This window comes from Stenella coeruleoalba (assembly GCF_951394435.1).
Source record: "Stenella coeruleoalba genome assembly, chromosome: 4".
Lineage (NCBI taxonomy): Eukaryota > Metazoa > Chordata > Mammalia > Artiodactyla > Delphinidae > Stenella > Stenella coeruleoalba.
The window spans coordinates 1,408,948-1,423,828 of record NC_137149.1 but is presented as its reverse complement, the minus strand read 5'-3'; the positions used below and the strand labels follow the sequence as shown (position 1 = coordinate 1,423,828).

At 56.5% G+C, this 14,881-nt stretch overlaps 1 protein-coding gene across 2 annotated transcripts in view; it reads left to right on the top strand.

Annotated features, from left to right (window-relative positions):
* The window catches only part of ZFYVE28 (zinc finger FYVE-type containing 28), a 128,317-nt gene extending 113,810 nt beyond the window's left edge, over positions 1-14,507 (top strand). The window contains exons 9-13 of one of the 2 annotated variants that reach the window (XM_079919313.1): positions 7,627-7,760; positions 9,300-9,416; positions 10,464-10,568; positions 12,744-12,847; positions 13,419-13,693. In XM_079919313.1, coding sequence (XP_079775439.1) covers positions 7,627-7,760; positions 9,300-9,416; positions 10,464-10,568; positions 12,744-12,847; positions 13,419-13,550 — 592 coding nt within the window. In that variant the 3' untranslated portion in view covers positions 13,551-13,693. Of the gene's footprint in view, positions 1-7,626; positions 7,761-9,299; positions 9,417-10,463; positions 10,569-12,743; positions 12,848-13,418 lie in introns of both variants that reach the window. The other variant, XM_079919314.1, reaches the window with a different exon arrangement.
* Positions 14,508-14,881: the final 374 nt, after the last annotated feature.

Below are 14,881 nucleotides of genomic sequence, written 5' to 3'. Positions count from 1 at the left end.
CACCCTAGCCTCTCTCGCCCACTTTTCCTCTGCGTCTCAACTTCCGGCCATGTCTCACCCTCACTGTTCCTGCCCTCACCATAGACCTGGACCACTGGGCGCCAGCCGGCCTCTCAGCTCTGTCTTGTTAAAGCGTGTGGCTCCCCGACTAGACTGGGCTGTTGGGGGCCACACACAGGGTCTGATTCATCCTTGGAACCCTCTTCCGTGCTCCCAGCCTGCTGCGTAGCAGCTGCCCATGGAGGACCAGCGCCCTTCCAAAAGGGTGGCCCTGGGCAGTGTTCCTGGGGCCCCCGGTGCCCAAACAATGCCCATCTATGTGGCCCCTAGGACTGGGCTGACCCAGCCGGGCCCCAAGCTCAGGCCCCGGGTGACGTCCCAGGCCCCACTCCCAGTGTTCTGTTCTTTTGTTCCCGGTGGCCCTTCCAAGCCCAGCTGGGTTGCCCGTGGGCAGCACCTTGTTGGTTCTTCTGCCGAGGACCAGGCTCTTCATGGAGCCTCTGGCTCTCTTTCCATCCACACCCCCCCCCAACACACAGACACACACACACACACACACACACACACACACACACACACACACACACACACACACACACGCCCCACTCTGCGGAGCAGCAGGAGAGGGCTTGAGGGCTTGGGGTTGAGACCATGGTTGCCATCTGACCCACCCACCACCTGTGGGCCAGCCTCGGTCTCAGTCTTCTGGGAAGGTTCATTGCTCTTTTAAGGCACAACATGAACCGCTGGCTTCGTAGCTCTCAACGCTCAGCTGACAGTCAGGGCCCTTCCTCTGGTTTCTCGCAGGCGAGCTGCCTGCCAGCCGCAGTGCCTTGTCCAGAAAGGCTGCCCCACTTCCAGGGCTTTATCTGAGGGGCAGGGGCTGCGGGGCTGAGCCCCAGAGCATGCCTTCCCTCCACTAAGAAACAAACTCTGTGCCTCAGGAGGGCTGCAGTGGCTCCTGCTGTAGGCGCTGCCTCTCCTCAGCCTAACAGTTATTCTTCTGGTCATAGAAGTAATACTGAATCTTAGAAGATGCTCAGAAAAGAATCTGTAGTCCTACTATGCAAATAAATGTAATGTTGATGCTTTGCCTTGACTGTATTTCCCCAAATCTCATTTATGTACATATGATAGCTCTAATTTTTAAAATGCTACCTTTTTATTTAATATTTTGGAATTTCCAGCATCATTAACTGTCCTTTGTGGAAACTGTATGAGCTAATTTACGGAATCAACCCACTGTTGACGGGCATTTAGCTTGAGCTCTTTCTTGAATATGAGTCGCTAGATGATTACAAGGAAAACATCCTTCTATTCTTTTTAAAGTGTACAGTTCAGTGGTCTTCAGCATATTCACAGAGTTGTGCAACTACCACCGGTATCTAATCTCAACGTTTTCATCACCCCATAAAGAAACCCCAAACATCCTCCCCTCCCTTCTGCCGCTGGCAACCATTAATCTACTTTCTGTCTCTTGGGTTTGCCTAGACTTTTCTAGACTTTTCAAAGAAATGGAATCATACAATAAGTGACCTTTGTAGCTGGATTCTGTCAAATAGCCTGATGTTTTCGAGGTTCATCCACACTGTAGCACCTGTCCACACTTTCTATGGCCAAAAATTAATCCCATGGTGTGGCTAGACCACATTTTGTTTATCCATTTGTCAGTTGACTGACGTTTGGGTTGCTTCCATGTTTGGCTAGTAGGTATGAACATTCACGTACAAACTTTTGTGTGAATCTATGTTTCAGTTCTCTTGGGTAGATACCTTGAGGTGGAATTGCTGGGTCATACGGCACGAGGAGCTGCTGAACTGTTTCCCACAGTTCCGGTAGCATTTCAGATTCTCACCAGGGATGTACAAGGTTCCAATTTCTCCGTATCTTCACCCACACTTGTTATTTTCTGTTTCCTTTTTAAACTCTTACAGTTATCGTAATGGATATAAAATAGCACATTATCATTTTACTTTGCATTTCCTAAATGACTAATGATGGCATCTTTTCATGTGTTTACTGCCATTTGTATATCTTCTTTGGAAAAATGTCTTTTCAAATCCATTGTCCATTCTTTAGTTGGGTTATTTATTTTTTTATTGTTGAGTTGCAAGAGTTTTCTGTATTCCAGATACTATACCCTTGACAGATACATGATTTGCAAAAATTTTCTCACATTCTGTGGGGTTTTTCACTTTCTTGAAGGTATCTTTTGAAGCACAGAAGTTTTTAATTTTTGTGTGAATATGTGTTTCAGTTCTCCTGGGTAGATACCTCAGGGTGGAGTTGCTGTGTCATACTGTCTGAGGAACTGCTGAATGAGATATTTGGTTTTGGTTGCTGTGTTTTTGGTTTCGCACCTAAGAAACTGTTTCCTAATCCAAGACCACAAAGATTCCTGTTCTTTTCTAAGAATTTTTAAGAATTCTTTTAAAGAATTTAAAATTCTTTCTAAGTTTAAGAATTTTAGAATAGATACAGACCTTTGATCTATTTGAGTCAGTTTTTGTATATGGTATAAGGTAAGGTCTAACTTCATTCTTTTGTGTGTGGAAATGCAGTTCTCCCAGAAAAAAAAATTTTTATTGAAGTATAATTGATTTACAATATTGTATTAGTTTCAGGTTGCATGACATAGAAATTCAATATTTTTATAGATTATACTCCATTTAAAGTTATTCTAAAATACTGGCTGTATTCGCTGTGCTGTTACAATATGTCCTTGTAGCTTATTTATTTTATACTTAATAGTTTGTACCTCTTAATCCCCTACCCCTATCATGCCCCTCCCTCCTTCCCTCTCCCCAGTGGTGACCACTAGTGTGTTTTCTATATCCGTGAGTCTCCTTCTGTTTTGTTGTATTCATTTGTTTGTTTTATTTTTTAGATTTCTACATGTGAGTGATAACATATAGTATTTGTCTTTCTCTGTCTGACGAATTTCACTTAGCATAATACCGTCCACGTCCATCCATGTTGTTGGAATTGACAGATTTTCATTCTTTTTTATGGCTGAGTAATATTCCATTGTATGTACACACCACATCTTCTTTATCCATTCATCTGTTGATGGACATTTAGGTTGCTTCCATGTCTTGGCTATTGTGAATAATGCTACTATGGACATTGGGGTGCACGTATCTTTTCTGTTTTCATTTTCTTTAGATATATACCCAGGAGTGGAATTGCTGGATCATATGGTAATTCTATTCTTAGTTTTTTGAGAGACCTTCCATACTGTTTTCCAAAGTGGCTGCACCAATTTACATTCCCACCAACAGTGTGGGAGGGTTCCCTTTTGTCGACATCCTCAGCAACACTTGTTATTTTTGGTCTTTTTGATGACGGTCATTTGATGGGTGGGAGGTGATATCTCATGGTTTCGATTTGCATTTCTCTGATGATTAGCGAAGTTGAGCATCTTTTCATGTGCTTTTCATCTGTATGTATTCTTTGGAAAAATGTCTATTCAGGTCTTCTGCCCATTTTTTAATCTGGTTTATTTTTTTATTTTTTTTATTGAGTTGTATGAGCTGTTTATATATTTTGGATATTAACCCCTTATTGGTCATATCTTTTTCAAATATTTTCTCCCATGTAGTAGGTTATCTTTTCATTTGGTCGATGGTTTCCTTTGCTGTTGCAAGAGCTTTTAAGTTTAATTAGGTCCCATTTGTTTATTTTTGCTTTTGTTTCCTTTGCCTTGGGAGACAGATCCAAAAAAAATATTGCTATGGCTCATGTCAGAGAGTGTTCTGCCGGTGTCTTCTTCTAGGAGTGTTATAGTTTCCAGGCTTCCATTTAGGTCTTTAATTCATTTTGAGTTTATTTTTCTATGTGGTGTGAAAAAACGTTCTAATTTCATCCCTTTACGTGCAGCTTCCAGTTTTCCCAGCAGCACTTATTGGAGAGACGGTCTTTCTCTATCTATCTCAGCACCATCTTTTGAAAAGAGCATTCTTTCCTCGTTGGATGATCTTGGCACCCCTTTGGAAAATCAGTTGCCCACAAACGTGTGGGTTTATTTCTGGACTTGCAATTCTCTTCCGTCGTCACGTGTCCTATGCCAGTGCCTCAGTCGTATTTACTGGCGTTTCATGCTAAAGTCCACGTCATGAGTGTGAGTCCTCCAGCTTGTTTCTTTTTCAAGATTGTTTTGGCTGTTCTGAGTCCTTGCGTTTCCGTACGAATTTTAGGATCAGCTGGTCAACTTCTGCATGGAAAAAGAAAAGGCGGCTATCTTGACACAGATTGCATTGAACTTATTGACCAATTTGGGGAGTATTGCCATCTTAACGATATTAAGTCCTCAACCATGAACATAGGGTGTCTTTCCATTTATTTAGGTCTAATTTATTTCAGTGACGTTTTGTAGTTTTCCGTGTGTCACTCTTGCACTTTTTTGTTAAGTTTATTCCAAATATTTAAATCTTTTGGATGCTATTGCAGATAGGGTTGTTTCTTAATTTCATTTTCAGTTTGTTTATTGCTACTCTATCTTAATATAATTGGGTCTTCAACAGTAACTGCTTTATTGGTATATAGTATATAGACCATTCAGTTCACCCTTTAAAAGTGTGTAATTTTTGCTGTACGCCCGAAACTAACACAACATTGTAAATCAACTATACTTCAATTTTTTAATTATTAAAAATATGTACTATACAAGTGTATAATTTAATGGTTTTTAGCATGTATTCACTCTTAACCTGTTGTATTGATGCCAAATCCATCAGCTCTCTTTGCTACTTAACCTTTCCAGTCCCCTTTCCTCTGCCCTCCCCTGTCCTAAATCTTTTTTCCCCACTTTTTAATTTTGGCGAAATACATCTAACATAAATTTTACTCTTTTGACCATATTTAAGTGTACAATTCGGTGGCATTGTACACATTCACAATATGGTATAACTGCCGCCACTCTTTATTTCCAGAACTTCTCATCATCCCAGACTGAAACTCTGTCCCCACTCAAGCCCCCTTCCCCAGCAGCCGGCACCCACCATCTGCTTTCTGTCTCTGTGAATGTGACTCCTCCAGGGACCTCACGTAAGCGGAGTCACACAGTGTTTGTCCTTTTGTGACCGGCTTCTGTCACTGGGCCTAATGTCCTACAGGTGCGTCCATATGGTAGCTGGTGTCAGAATTTTCTTCCGTGTTAAGGCTGGATAATATTCCATCGTATGGAGGGACCACGTTTTGTGTATCCATCATCTGTTGACAGGCACTTGGGTTGTTTCCCCTTGGGCTCTTGTGAATAACGCTGCTGCAAATAGTGTGTGTAAATATTTGCTTGGGCTCCTGCTTCCCAGTCTTTTGGGTGAGGCTGTGAACTGAGACTGGGGGCGTTGATGGAAGCTGACACCGCGGACAGTGATGTCGCATCCCCCTTCTTTACTCAGCTCCCAGGACAGGGGCCGCCAAGTCCACACCCCCCAGGCAGAAAGTCAAGGGCTTCGTCTCTGGAAACCTGGCAGGGGGTCTGGGAGGGCAGAGCTGTAGATCATCACAAGGGTCCCAGCCTCGCCCTCAGCCTCCCACCGCTCCTCCACGTTCTGGTGAAATAGTACTGATAAGGGCACTTCCCTGGTGGCGCAGTGGCTGGGAATCTGCGTGCCAAGGCAGGGGACACGGGTTCGAGCCCTGGTCCGGGAGGATCCCACATGGCGCGGAGCAGCTGGGCCCGTGCGCCACGGCTGCTGAGCCTGCGCTCTGGGACCTGCGAGCCACAACTGCTGAGCCCGCATGCCACAGCTGCTGGGGCCTGTGCGCCTGGAGCTTGTGCTCCGCAACAAGAGAGGCCACCGCGGTGAGGGGCCCGCGTGCAGCAACGAAGACCCAATGCAGCCAGAGATAAATAAATAAAATAAATACACTCTTTTAAAAGAAATATTACTTACAAACCAATGTTCACGTCGCTAGAGTGTGCCAGTCGGACGCGCACTCGTCTGAGCAGGGGGAGCCCATGAAGCCAGTCTGGGGCCCTTTCCAGCCCCAGCGCCCCCCGCACTGAATTCTCAGGCGCGTCACATCTCCGAGCTTCCTGATGGTTTGACACCAAGGGACGTGCCCCTAAGTGAGATATCGGGCGGCTGTGCGCGTCTCTCTGCCGTGTCGGCGAGGGTCGTCCACGTCCACAAGGGGCCAGGGCTGCTCACCCGCTACAATCAGGCGGGCCACAGCGTGACAGGATGACAGTGGATTCTCCTCCTCCATCACTGGTGGATTTTACTGGAACTTCCAGAACGGCCCTGAAGGTTCTGCCACGTCTGCAGTTGCACAGGGCAGGGTCTTGGGTGTGTGCCAACCACGGCCCCTGGGCTGAGGAGTGTGCCAGCTTCTCTGAGGTGATGCCAGAGCACCTCCCCAAAGGCATCCACCAGTTTACACTCCCACCAGTGATGCGAGGGCGGCCGCTATTCTGCCATGCCAGGAGGCCACGCCGGGGCCTCTCTCTGACAGGGGTCTCTGCATTTGAGGCAGGCATGAAAAAACCAACTCCCCCACAGAAAAGCAGAAACAGAGATAGTGCAGGCCACCAAAGGCAACTTCTGAAAAATTACAATGACGGACTTCCCTGACGGTCCAGTGGTTAAGACTCCACGCTTCCACTGCAGGGGGCACAGGTTCAATCCCTGGTCGGGGAACTAAGATCCCGCATGCCTCGCGGCACAGCCAAAAAAAAAAAAAAAGAAAATCAGAAAAAATATATAATTAATGTTTCTAGATAGATAAAATATTTCACATCCATGAAACGACAGAGAGAGCAGGAAATTAAAAACCTGGTAGCAAAAATGTCGAGGGGAAAGTCGGAGAAAAAAAGAGGAAATTTCCCAGAAAGTGGGACAAAACGGCAGAAATAGAAGATGGGAGATAAATGATTTAAGAACAGGACGGTCAGTGGACGCCCTAACAGTGTAGGCTCAACTGCGGCCACTACTTAGGGCCGCAGGGTGACCCCTGAACAGCAGAGCTCGCAGCACCTGCAGCAGGACCCCTGGGCCGTGGGAAGGGAAGTGCATGGTGGGGACGAAGGACAGTCTTAGTAAAACAGCACCACGACCTGGGGGCTTAAAATAACAGAAATCTCTTCTCTCGCAGGCGGGAGGCCAGAAATCTGAAATCTGACAGGGCTGTCCCCGCTCCGGAGGCTCTCAGGGAGGGTCCTTCCTGCGTCTTCCAGCTTCTGGTGGCTCCGGGCACCCCCAGGCTTGTGGCCACATCACCCTGATCTCTGTATCGTGGCCACTTCACCTCCTCCCCTCCCCCGTGTGTCTGTGTCTCCTCTCCCGTCTCCCACAAAGACACTTGTCCTTAGATTAGGGCCACCAGGTAATCCATGATGTCTCCTCTCAAGATCCTTACCTTGACTGCAGCCGCAAAGCCTTTTCTTCCAAACGGGTCCTGCTGGCAGGTGCAGGGGTTAGGGTGTGGACACATCTTCTGGGAGCCCATCAGCCCCCTGCAGAGGGTGTGAGTAGGGGCGGTGACTCTCCCACGGGAGGAGCTCAGCACGTGGCGTTAGCCCCAGTGCGCTCCTGCGACGGCGGGGGGGGGGGGGCCTCCGGGCAGAGATTTTGCCTTCCCTCATCCCTCCACCTGCGCTCCTGTGTTTCCTTCTCTGCACAGTGGCTTCACGGCCGGCTCCTGCCCCTCAGACGAGATGGGGCCGGACGCAGGCCCCGTGGCCATCAGAGAGAAGATCCGGTCCCGGTTCCACGGCAGCCACGACCTGATCCACCGCCTGTTTGTCTGCATTTCAGGTGCCACTTCTGGGCCTGGGGCGGGGCGTGGGCTTGGGGACACACAGGGGTGGGGGGGGGCGTGCTTTAGCGGAGCGGCTGGCCCAGGTGCGGGAGGTTCCCCGCTGATGCTGGGCTGCTCGGGTGTCAGCCCTGCCTTGGGCCTTCCTCACCACATCACTTCATCCTTCGCCCGCGAGCCCCGCCATGAGCCCGGCCCGGTAAAGAGGCGGGCGTCATGCTTTGCCGGGCCCTCCCGTGGGGGGTGGAGGACCCCATTCTGGTCCCAGTGGCCCCTCACTGCTCACACAGGGAGGCTCTGTTCAATGTGTGGGTCAGAGTTCATTGTGCGTCCTGTCCCGACTGATGTTTCCTCTCTTGGGGTGGCAGACAACAGGACGATGACTGTTGTCTCCCTGGGGAGTTCAGTGAGGGGAGTGAGCACAAGCGGTGTCTTCGTAGCAGCGCTTTCCCTAGATTTGTGTGTTCTGAATAGCTGCCGCTTTCTCATGGTTTAAAAGTATGACAAGTGTGCAGTGAAGTCCACCCTCCTGGCCTCCTGCCTGCCCTTCCCCGACACCTCCCCGGGGCAGCTGGGTTCACACAGTGCCCGTCCTGCAGCCCAGCTCCCCTGGCCTGGAGTGTCCGCGGCACGCCCGGGCCCCCGGGTGGAGGGGCAGCCGCGGGGCAGCCTGTGGACTGGCGGACACTGCAGGTCAGGATCATGATCCCCCGGGGTCACTCGGCACTGCCCCCGGCCAGGCCAGGTGGGGGCACGAGGACCTCGGGGTGACTCTGAGCTGCGGTTCAGACATCTGCCGGAATCCACTACACGGGTTTGTTTAGAGGTCTGGGGAACGTCATGCCAGCTGGTACTCAACACGGCTGCTGGCACGCAAGGAAGCCCCCGGAAGCGCCGGCCACGGGATCAGCGCAGGGATGGGTCCCGGGGCGCCCATGTGCTGCTGGGATGTGCACGGTCACTCCCTGGCTTTGCTGTTAACGGCAGCCCCTTGTGCCCCTGAAGAGCTAGCGGCGCTCTTCACTGAGAAGGGCCGAGTCCACCTAATTGAGAGACAGAGGAAACCTCTGCAGGTGAGGGTGGGAGAAGCCTTGTCCGGCCAGGGAGCGGGGGCCGGCTGGCGGGGGGTGCCGAGGAGCCGGCGCTGGGCCCCATGTCTGGGCGGGGTCCACCCTCGGCCCCCCAGCCACGTGGAACCTCACCGCATCCCCGCAGTCGAGGTGGCCGTGAGGGGAAGGTGCTGCCACGCCGGTGGGCACAGCTGGGGGCTCTGGGGTTGTCCCTCAGTGAGGGGCCAGGATAAGAGCACGAAGGCGAATAACTGGCCCCCGGGGGAGGGCTTCTGGGTACTCTGCCCCCCTCCGCCACCTCCCCTTGACTCCTGAGCTTTTGCTTCTGCCAAGGGAGCTGTCACGGGGGCGGGGCAGCCTCTTCTCGCGCCCACTCACCCGAGGACACGTTGGTCTCTGACCACGAGCCCTGGCTGGGTTCACCAGCTGCCAGGACCTAACCCCCCCTCCTCGGGCGTCCTCCCCCAGGCGTGGCCGACCAGCTGCAGACCAACTACGCCAGCGACCTCAGAAGTATTCTCAAGACCCTCTTCCAGGTCATGGCCACCAAGCCGGAAACGGACGACAAGGAAAAGCTAAAGAAGGGTGAGTGCCAGCTCGGGACAGGCTCTGAGGCCTAGGCTGACCGTCGTGCCCACCCCCCCCCGGATGTGGGGGGCCTGCGGAAATCTGCACCCCCAGACCTGGCCCGGCACCGCCACCCGGCTTTTGTGGGCAGAGGGGCACAGGCCCTGGGTACCCCGAGAGGTGGGCTTGGGGACGCATGGGGGTCACAGCCCCACGTGCCCACGCCCCAGCCAGGCCACCCCACTTCCGACAGCTGACGGGCCTGGAGACAGGACCCGGAAGCGGTACACTGTCACTTCTACCAAACTCCGTCTGTCAGAGCAGCCAGGGGCCAGCCCACAGCCAAGGAGGGGACGTGGGTCCCCTGCTCGGGGGAGTGGCCGTCTGTGAGCTGCCTCACATACTCACACACGCGTGCACACACACACGCACGCAGAACAGAGTTACTTGGTGAGGGAGCAGGTGTCAGGCAGGGAATGCTAAGGCACAGGGAGCTTGGCCCCTCGCTCCCTGGAAGGAGGTGGCGGGGTCCGAGCGTGGGGAAGGGGCCCGACCCCTGCTTGCCCACCCTCTGCTGGGCTGAGGCTCCCATTCTGGGCAAGCGGCCTCTCATCATAGGGGCTTCTGCTCAAGAACGTCTGGACACACGGGGCAGCCGGCCCAGCCCTGGAGGGCACGTCCTCGCCCATAGGGAGGAGAAATCTGTCCTGTGTGCCGACCCAGCTGTGCCGCCCAGGGTCCACACCACTGGACCACACTGCCCCCATCTGCCAGGGGATTCTGGGCGGGGCTGCCTTCTGGGGCTGGCTTCTTGCTCTGCAAGCAACGACGGTGGGCCCTGGGGCCGGGGGCCCACAGGCAGGACCAGCTGCACACCTGAGGGCACTCGGATGGGAAGGCCCCCTGCGGGGTCAGCACCCAGCCTGCGGGGACGCTGGGTGAGGGCTGCGGTGACCCACTCCACACGTGGGACTGGGGGTTGTTCGGGGGCTACTCCCCGCTGGCGGCACCTCCCAGGGACAGGTGGTGGCCCACTGACCCCAGCGGCCACCCTCTCTCTTCTAGTCACTCAGACCCTGCGGAGCGCGGCCTTGGAGGACTGTGCTCTGTGCCAGGAGACCCTGTCATCCTCTGAACTCGCAGCCAAGACCCGAGATGGAGACTTGGAAGGTGCGTGAGGGCCCGGGAGCCGGGGGCCAGTGCACTGCGTGCCGAGCGGGGAGCAGGAGCCCTGTCTGGACGTTTCCGCCGCTCTGCCCTGGACTGCAGGCTCAGGGCGGGCAGCGCTCCTCCAGCGGGGGCCCCTCCCCAGACACCTAGACGTGCCGCTTCCCAGGGGGTGCAGCCTCTTACTCCAGCTTCCCTCCTGGGCTCCCAGGATGGGCACAGGTCCTCTGAGCTGCCGCCACCTAACCTCAGGCCCATTACTGAACATCTCAGCCTGGGGGGCAGAGGGAGGGTGTGAGGAGCACTGAGATGCCGGGGTCCAGGCCGTTGACCGCAGCTGGAAGTGGCTGGTCCCAGGCCACAGGCACACTGCCGACCCCTCAGCGTTCACCTGCCCCGCAGGAAAGGCCTCCCCTAGCGGCCTGCTCCCCCGTTAGCCTGGAGGTCGGCCGGCTGCAGGCCCGGTGGCTTGGCAGTCAAGGAAGGAGCGTCCAGGATGGGCTGGGGGCACTGGCAACACATCTGTGGGGAGGGGGCTGCCCAAGGCCTTTGGAAGGGGCCGGAGGCCTGGAGAGGTGCTCAGACGGGCAGCGGCAGACGGGCCTGGGCAAGTGTCGAATGCGACTGGAGCTGAGAAGGAGGCGGCTGGCCCCGGTGTGCCTGGCCGGCGGCACGGGTCCCCGCTGGTCCCGGCTCAGGGCCTCCCTCGCACTGCCCCTTGGCCGGGATCCCCTGGGGGCGGCCGCACAAGCTTCCCTGCTTCCTAAACGCCCTGAGCCCTGGTCTTCTCTACCCTCCTGTGAAAATCGCACACAGGGCCATAACTAGAACGCCCGCTGGAAACTCGGAACCCCCTGCTCGAGGATCGTGCAGGTGGTGAACTGCGAGGTCTGGAGGGGCCCGGCCTACTGCCAGGGCCATGTCCCCCCGTGGGCCGCCAGTCCAGCCCCCTCCTGGGAGTGGCTCGCAGGGCAGGGCGTGGACCCAGCAAGTCCTCAGGACCCTCACCATCCTCCTCGGGCGGGGGTTTCGACTTGTGTGTTGGAGCTGGCCTCGTGGCCCGGCGTGGCCCCGGAGCTGCCGGACGCCGTCCAGGGCGTCACTGGGGCCGGCCAAGGATTTCACACGGGGGCGGGGGAGGGTGGCAAGCATGAGAAGCCATCTCCCTGCAGTCGGGGGTGAGCTGATGGGGGGTGAGCTGATGGGGTCCGGAGCAGAAGCGGGAGAGCTGGGTGGGAGGGGTCGGGGGTCGGGGCGGTTCTGTGCGCGGGGGGGGGGGGGGGGGGGGGGGGAGGGGCAGGTCCTCTGGTGCAGGTTGGTGAGGAGAGGGGGAGAGAGGGAGGCGAGGAGACCCCGGTCTCTGGTGGGCAGGCGGCCTTGCTGAGTTCCCTTGGGGGTTGTGTGAGAGTGGACGGGAGACCCCTGAGCCCACACTGTGGCCCCAGGGAGCCATCCAGGTGTTCGTTCTCCCTCTGGGCGGCGGTACTGGGCTTGGGGTTGGTACGCAGTGGGCATCTTATGTCTGGGGTGGGAGGAAAGGCATGTCCCCCCGTGCAAGATGGCTTCTCCCAGCGCCGACACACACCCTCCCACCCAAATTCCAGAGCAGAGGCCCAGAGGCTTCCCCCGTGATCGCCTGGAGAAGTGACGTGGGACAGGCCCACAGGCAGCTGCCAGGCTGCACAGGTGTCGGGAGAGGCCAGGGCCAGCCTCGGCGCCTCTCCTCAGGAACCTGAGAACAGCCCTGGAGCTGGGGTGGGCGGTGCTGATTGACGGAGGGGTCCACAGAGGGGGCTGATTTCTTCATTTCCCAACCCCCATTTTTGCCCAAGGGCCCTGCCAGGCTGGGTGCCGGCCGGGAGAGGGTTGTCCAGGTGGACGCTCCCTGCCTGTGCCCCGAGTCCTGGGGCGAGGTGCAGGCCGCAGCTGGGGTCCGATCGATGAGCACGGCTGACAGCTGCAAAGACTGACCCGTCCATGGGACACCGTCAGTTTCCTGAAACCGCAGCCGGTACCGAGCCTCAGGGAGGACCGGAGGGGGGGAGTGGGGGGCAGGCTGCCCCACCAGAGGCTCCTGCACAGCCGCCAGCCTCCGACCCCCACCCCAGTCACCGGTCCCCACTGCCGCCACCGCACGGGTCCCTCTGGCTGACGTGTCCCCCCCTGTCGTTGTCATAGACCCGCCCGAGTGGGTCCCGGACGAGGCCTGCGGCTTCTGCACCGCGTGCAAAGCCCCCTTCACCGTCATCCGCAGGAAGCACCACTGCCGGAGCTGTGGGAAGGTGGGTGGGGCGGCCGAGGTCGTCCCGCGGCCCCTCGGGCTGTCGCTGCGGGCATCCCAGGGGCCGTCACAGACGTGGCGCCGAGGTCCGGAAGTCCGGACCGATGCCCCGGGGTCCTTGTGCAGACACGCCTGAGCCCTGGGCCCTGCTCTGCCTTGGCACAGGGTGTGGACTCCAGGCACTCCGCCCGCTGGGTGTGATGGTGCAGTGCCCAGTCCCGGCCACTTCAGACCTGAGGACGGGGAGGGGATGGAGGGTCTGAGTAGGAGCCTGCGGCAGCCTGGGTATGGGGCCAGGACCCCCTCCGTCGGCGCGGCCTCCTGGCCAAGACCTGCGCCAGGTTTTCCTGAAGGTTCCAGCCCCACGGGGGCGGTGCCGGGAGACACCCACCCGCGCACGCCCGGGATGCTCTGGGTGGGAGGAAGGGCAGGAAGGACGGCGGCACCCGGGGCTCCGACCCCGTCCTTGCTGCGCGCCCCTGAGAGGCCAAGGTCAGGAAGGGGTGAGGCGCAGGGGCTGCTGGGAGCCCTGCCCAGCCCACTGGCCCCGCCTCCCGCCCTTCGCCTTCCAGATCTTCTGCTCCCGCTGCTCTTCGCACTCGGCACCGCTGCCCCGCTACGGGCAGGTGAAGCCCGTCCGCGTGTGCACGCACTGCTACATGTTCCACGTCACGCCCTTCTACAGCGACAAGGCAGGCATCTGACACGGTGCCCCAAGCCCGCGAGGGCCCCAAAGGACGCCAGGGAGGAGGTGCCGAGGAGGAGGCCTCCGGCCACGGGAGGGTCTTCACCGCATTTCATCCAGCTGCCGCCATCACCGCTGCCAGGGCTGCAGGCCGCCCTGACTTCCAGAACGTCCAGGGCCTCCACCCCACCCGCCCTGGCCTCCGCACCCATGGGGACCCCAGGCCAGCCGCAGGGGCCAACAGGAGGTCAGCTTCAGCCAGTGGGGGGACCTGGGGGTGCCAGGCGGCTGCCTGGGCTGGGTGGGCTTTCCTCCCGCCCATCCGCCTGCCCCCCTGCCCTGCTGAGATGCGGCCTTGAGGCTGGACCGTAGCAGAAGGTCCGCCCTGCAAGGGGAAAGTAGGGATGGTGTCTGAGCTCAGGGCAGCCTCGGCCCCTGGGGCTGAGTCTGGGGAGATGGTGGACACCTCTGGGGGCCGGCGGGGTCGGGGGGGCCTGGGGCACCGCAGGGCTTCCCCACACGCTGGCCAAACCAGAAAGCCTAGGCTTTTCTCTCTCCAGGGCCCTGAGCCCACAGCTGCCCGCCCCCTGCTCCCCTCAGGACCTTGTCTCAGCAACATGAGTCTCATTGCTTGTCGGAGAGGGGACATGCAGAAGCAGGCCTGGTGGTCCTCTGGGCAAGCAGGCGCGCCCCTGCTGCGGTCTGCCCGCCCCGGTCCACCAGCCGACGGCGGGGTCAGGCGGCGGGCAGAGGTTTCCCAGCTTCCGAGGCCAGGGCTCTCCAGGGGGCTGAGGACCCCCGGATGTTGCCCGCTTGGCTGCCACTTCCCCTTCCCTCTGCACCCCTGGGACCCTGGCCCACCTCCTCAGACCCCAGAGTGGCCCCGGGCCCCAGCACAGACACCTCCTCAGGCTTAAATCTCAGGCTTCACATTGCAATGACGATTGCAGTTTTATTTTTAGAGAGATGACATACCTACTGCTTCTTTTATAGGATAAAATCCAATTACTATTTGACACTGGAATACACACGCACAAAAACAGCTTCTGTGGGAGAAGAAAAGCATATAGTGGAGGGTATATTATGTATGCAGATTATTTTTATTTTCTAATGCTGTAATTCAAAACCATTTCCATAAATCTATTTAAGGATTGCAGACACTCTTATTCCTCATGTGAACATGGATGGACTTCTTTTTCTCCAACTGGCAGGTGACGGGGCTCTTGCTAAAGTTCATTGTCCTCTAGGAAGCTGGGGGCTTCTGGACTCCTGGGACAGTCAAAGGGCAGGACTTGACTTCCCACCAGCCCCCAGGAGAGGGGTGGCCGCCCCCCACCCCCAGCTCCCACT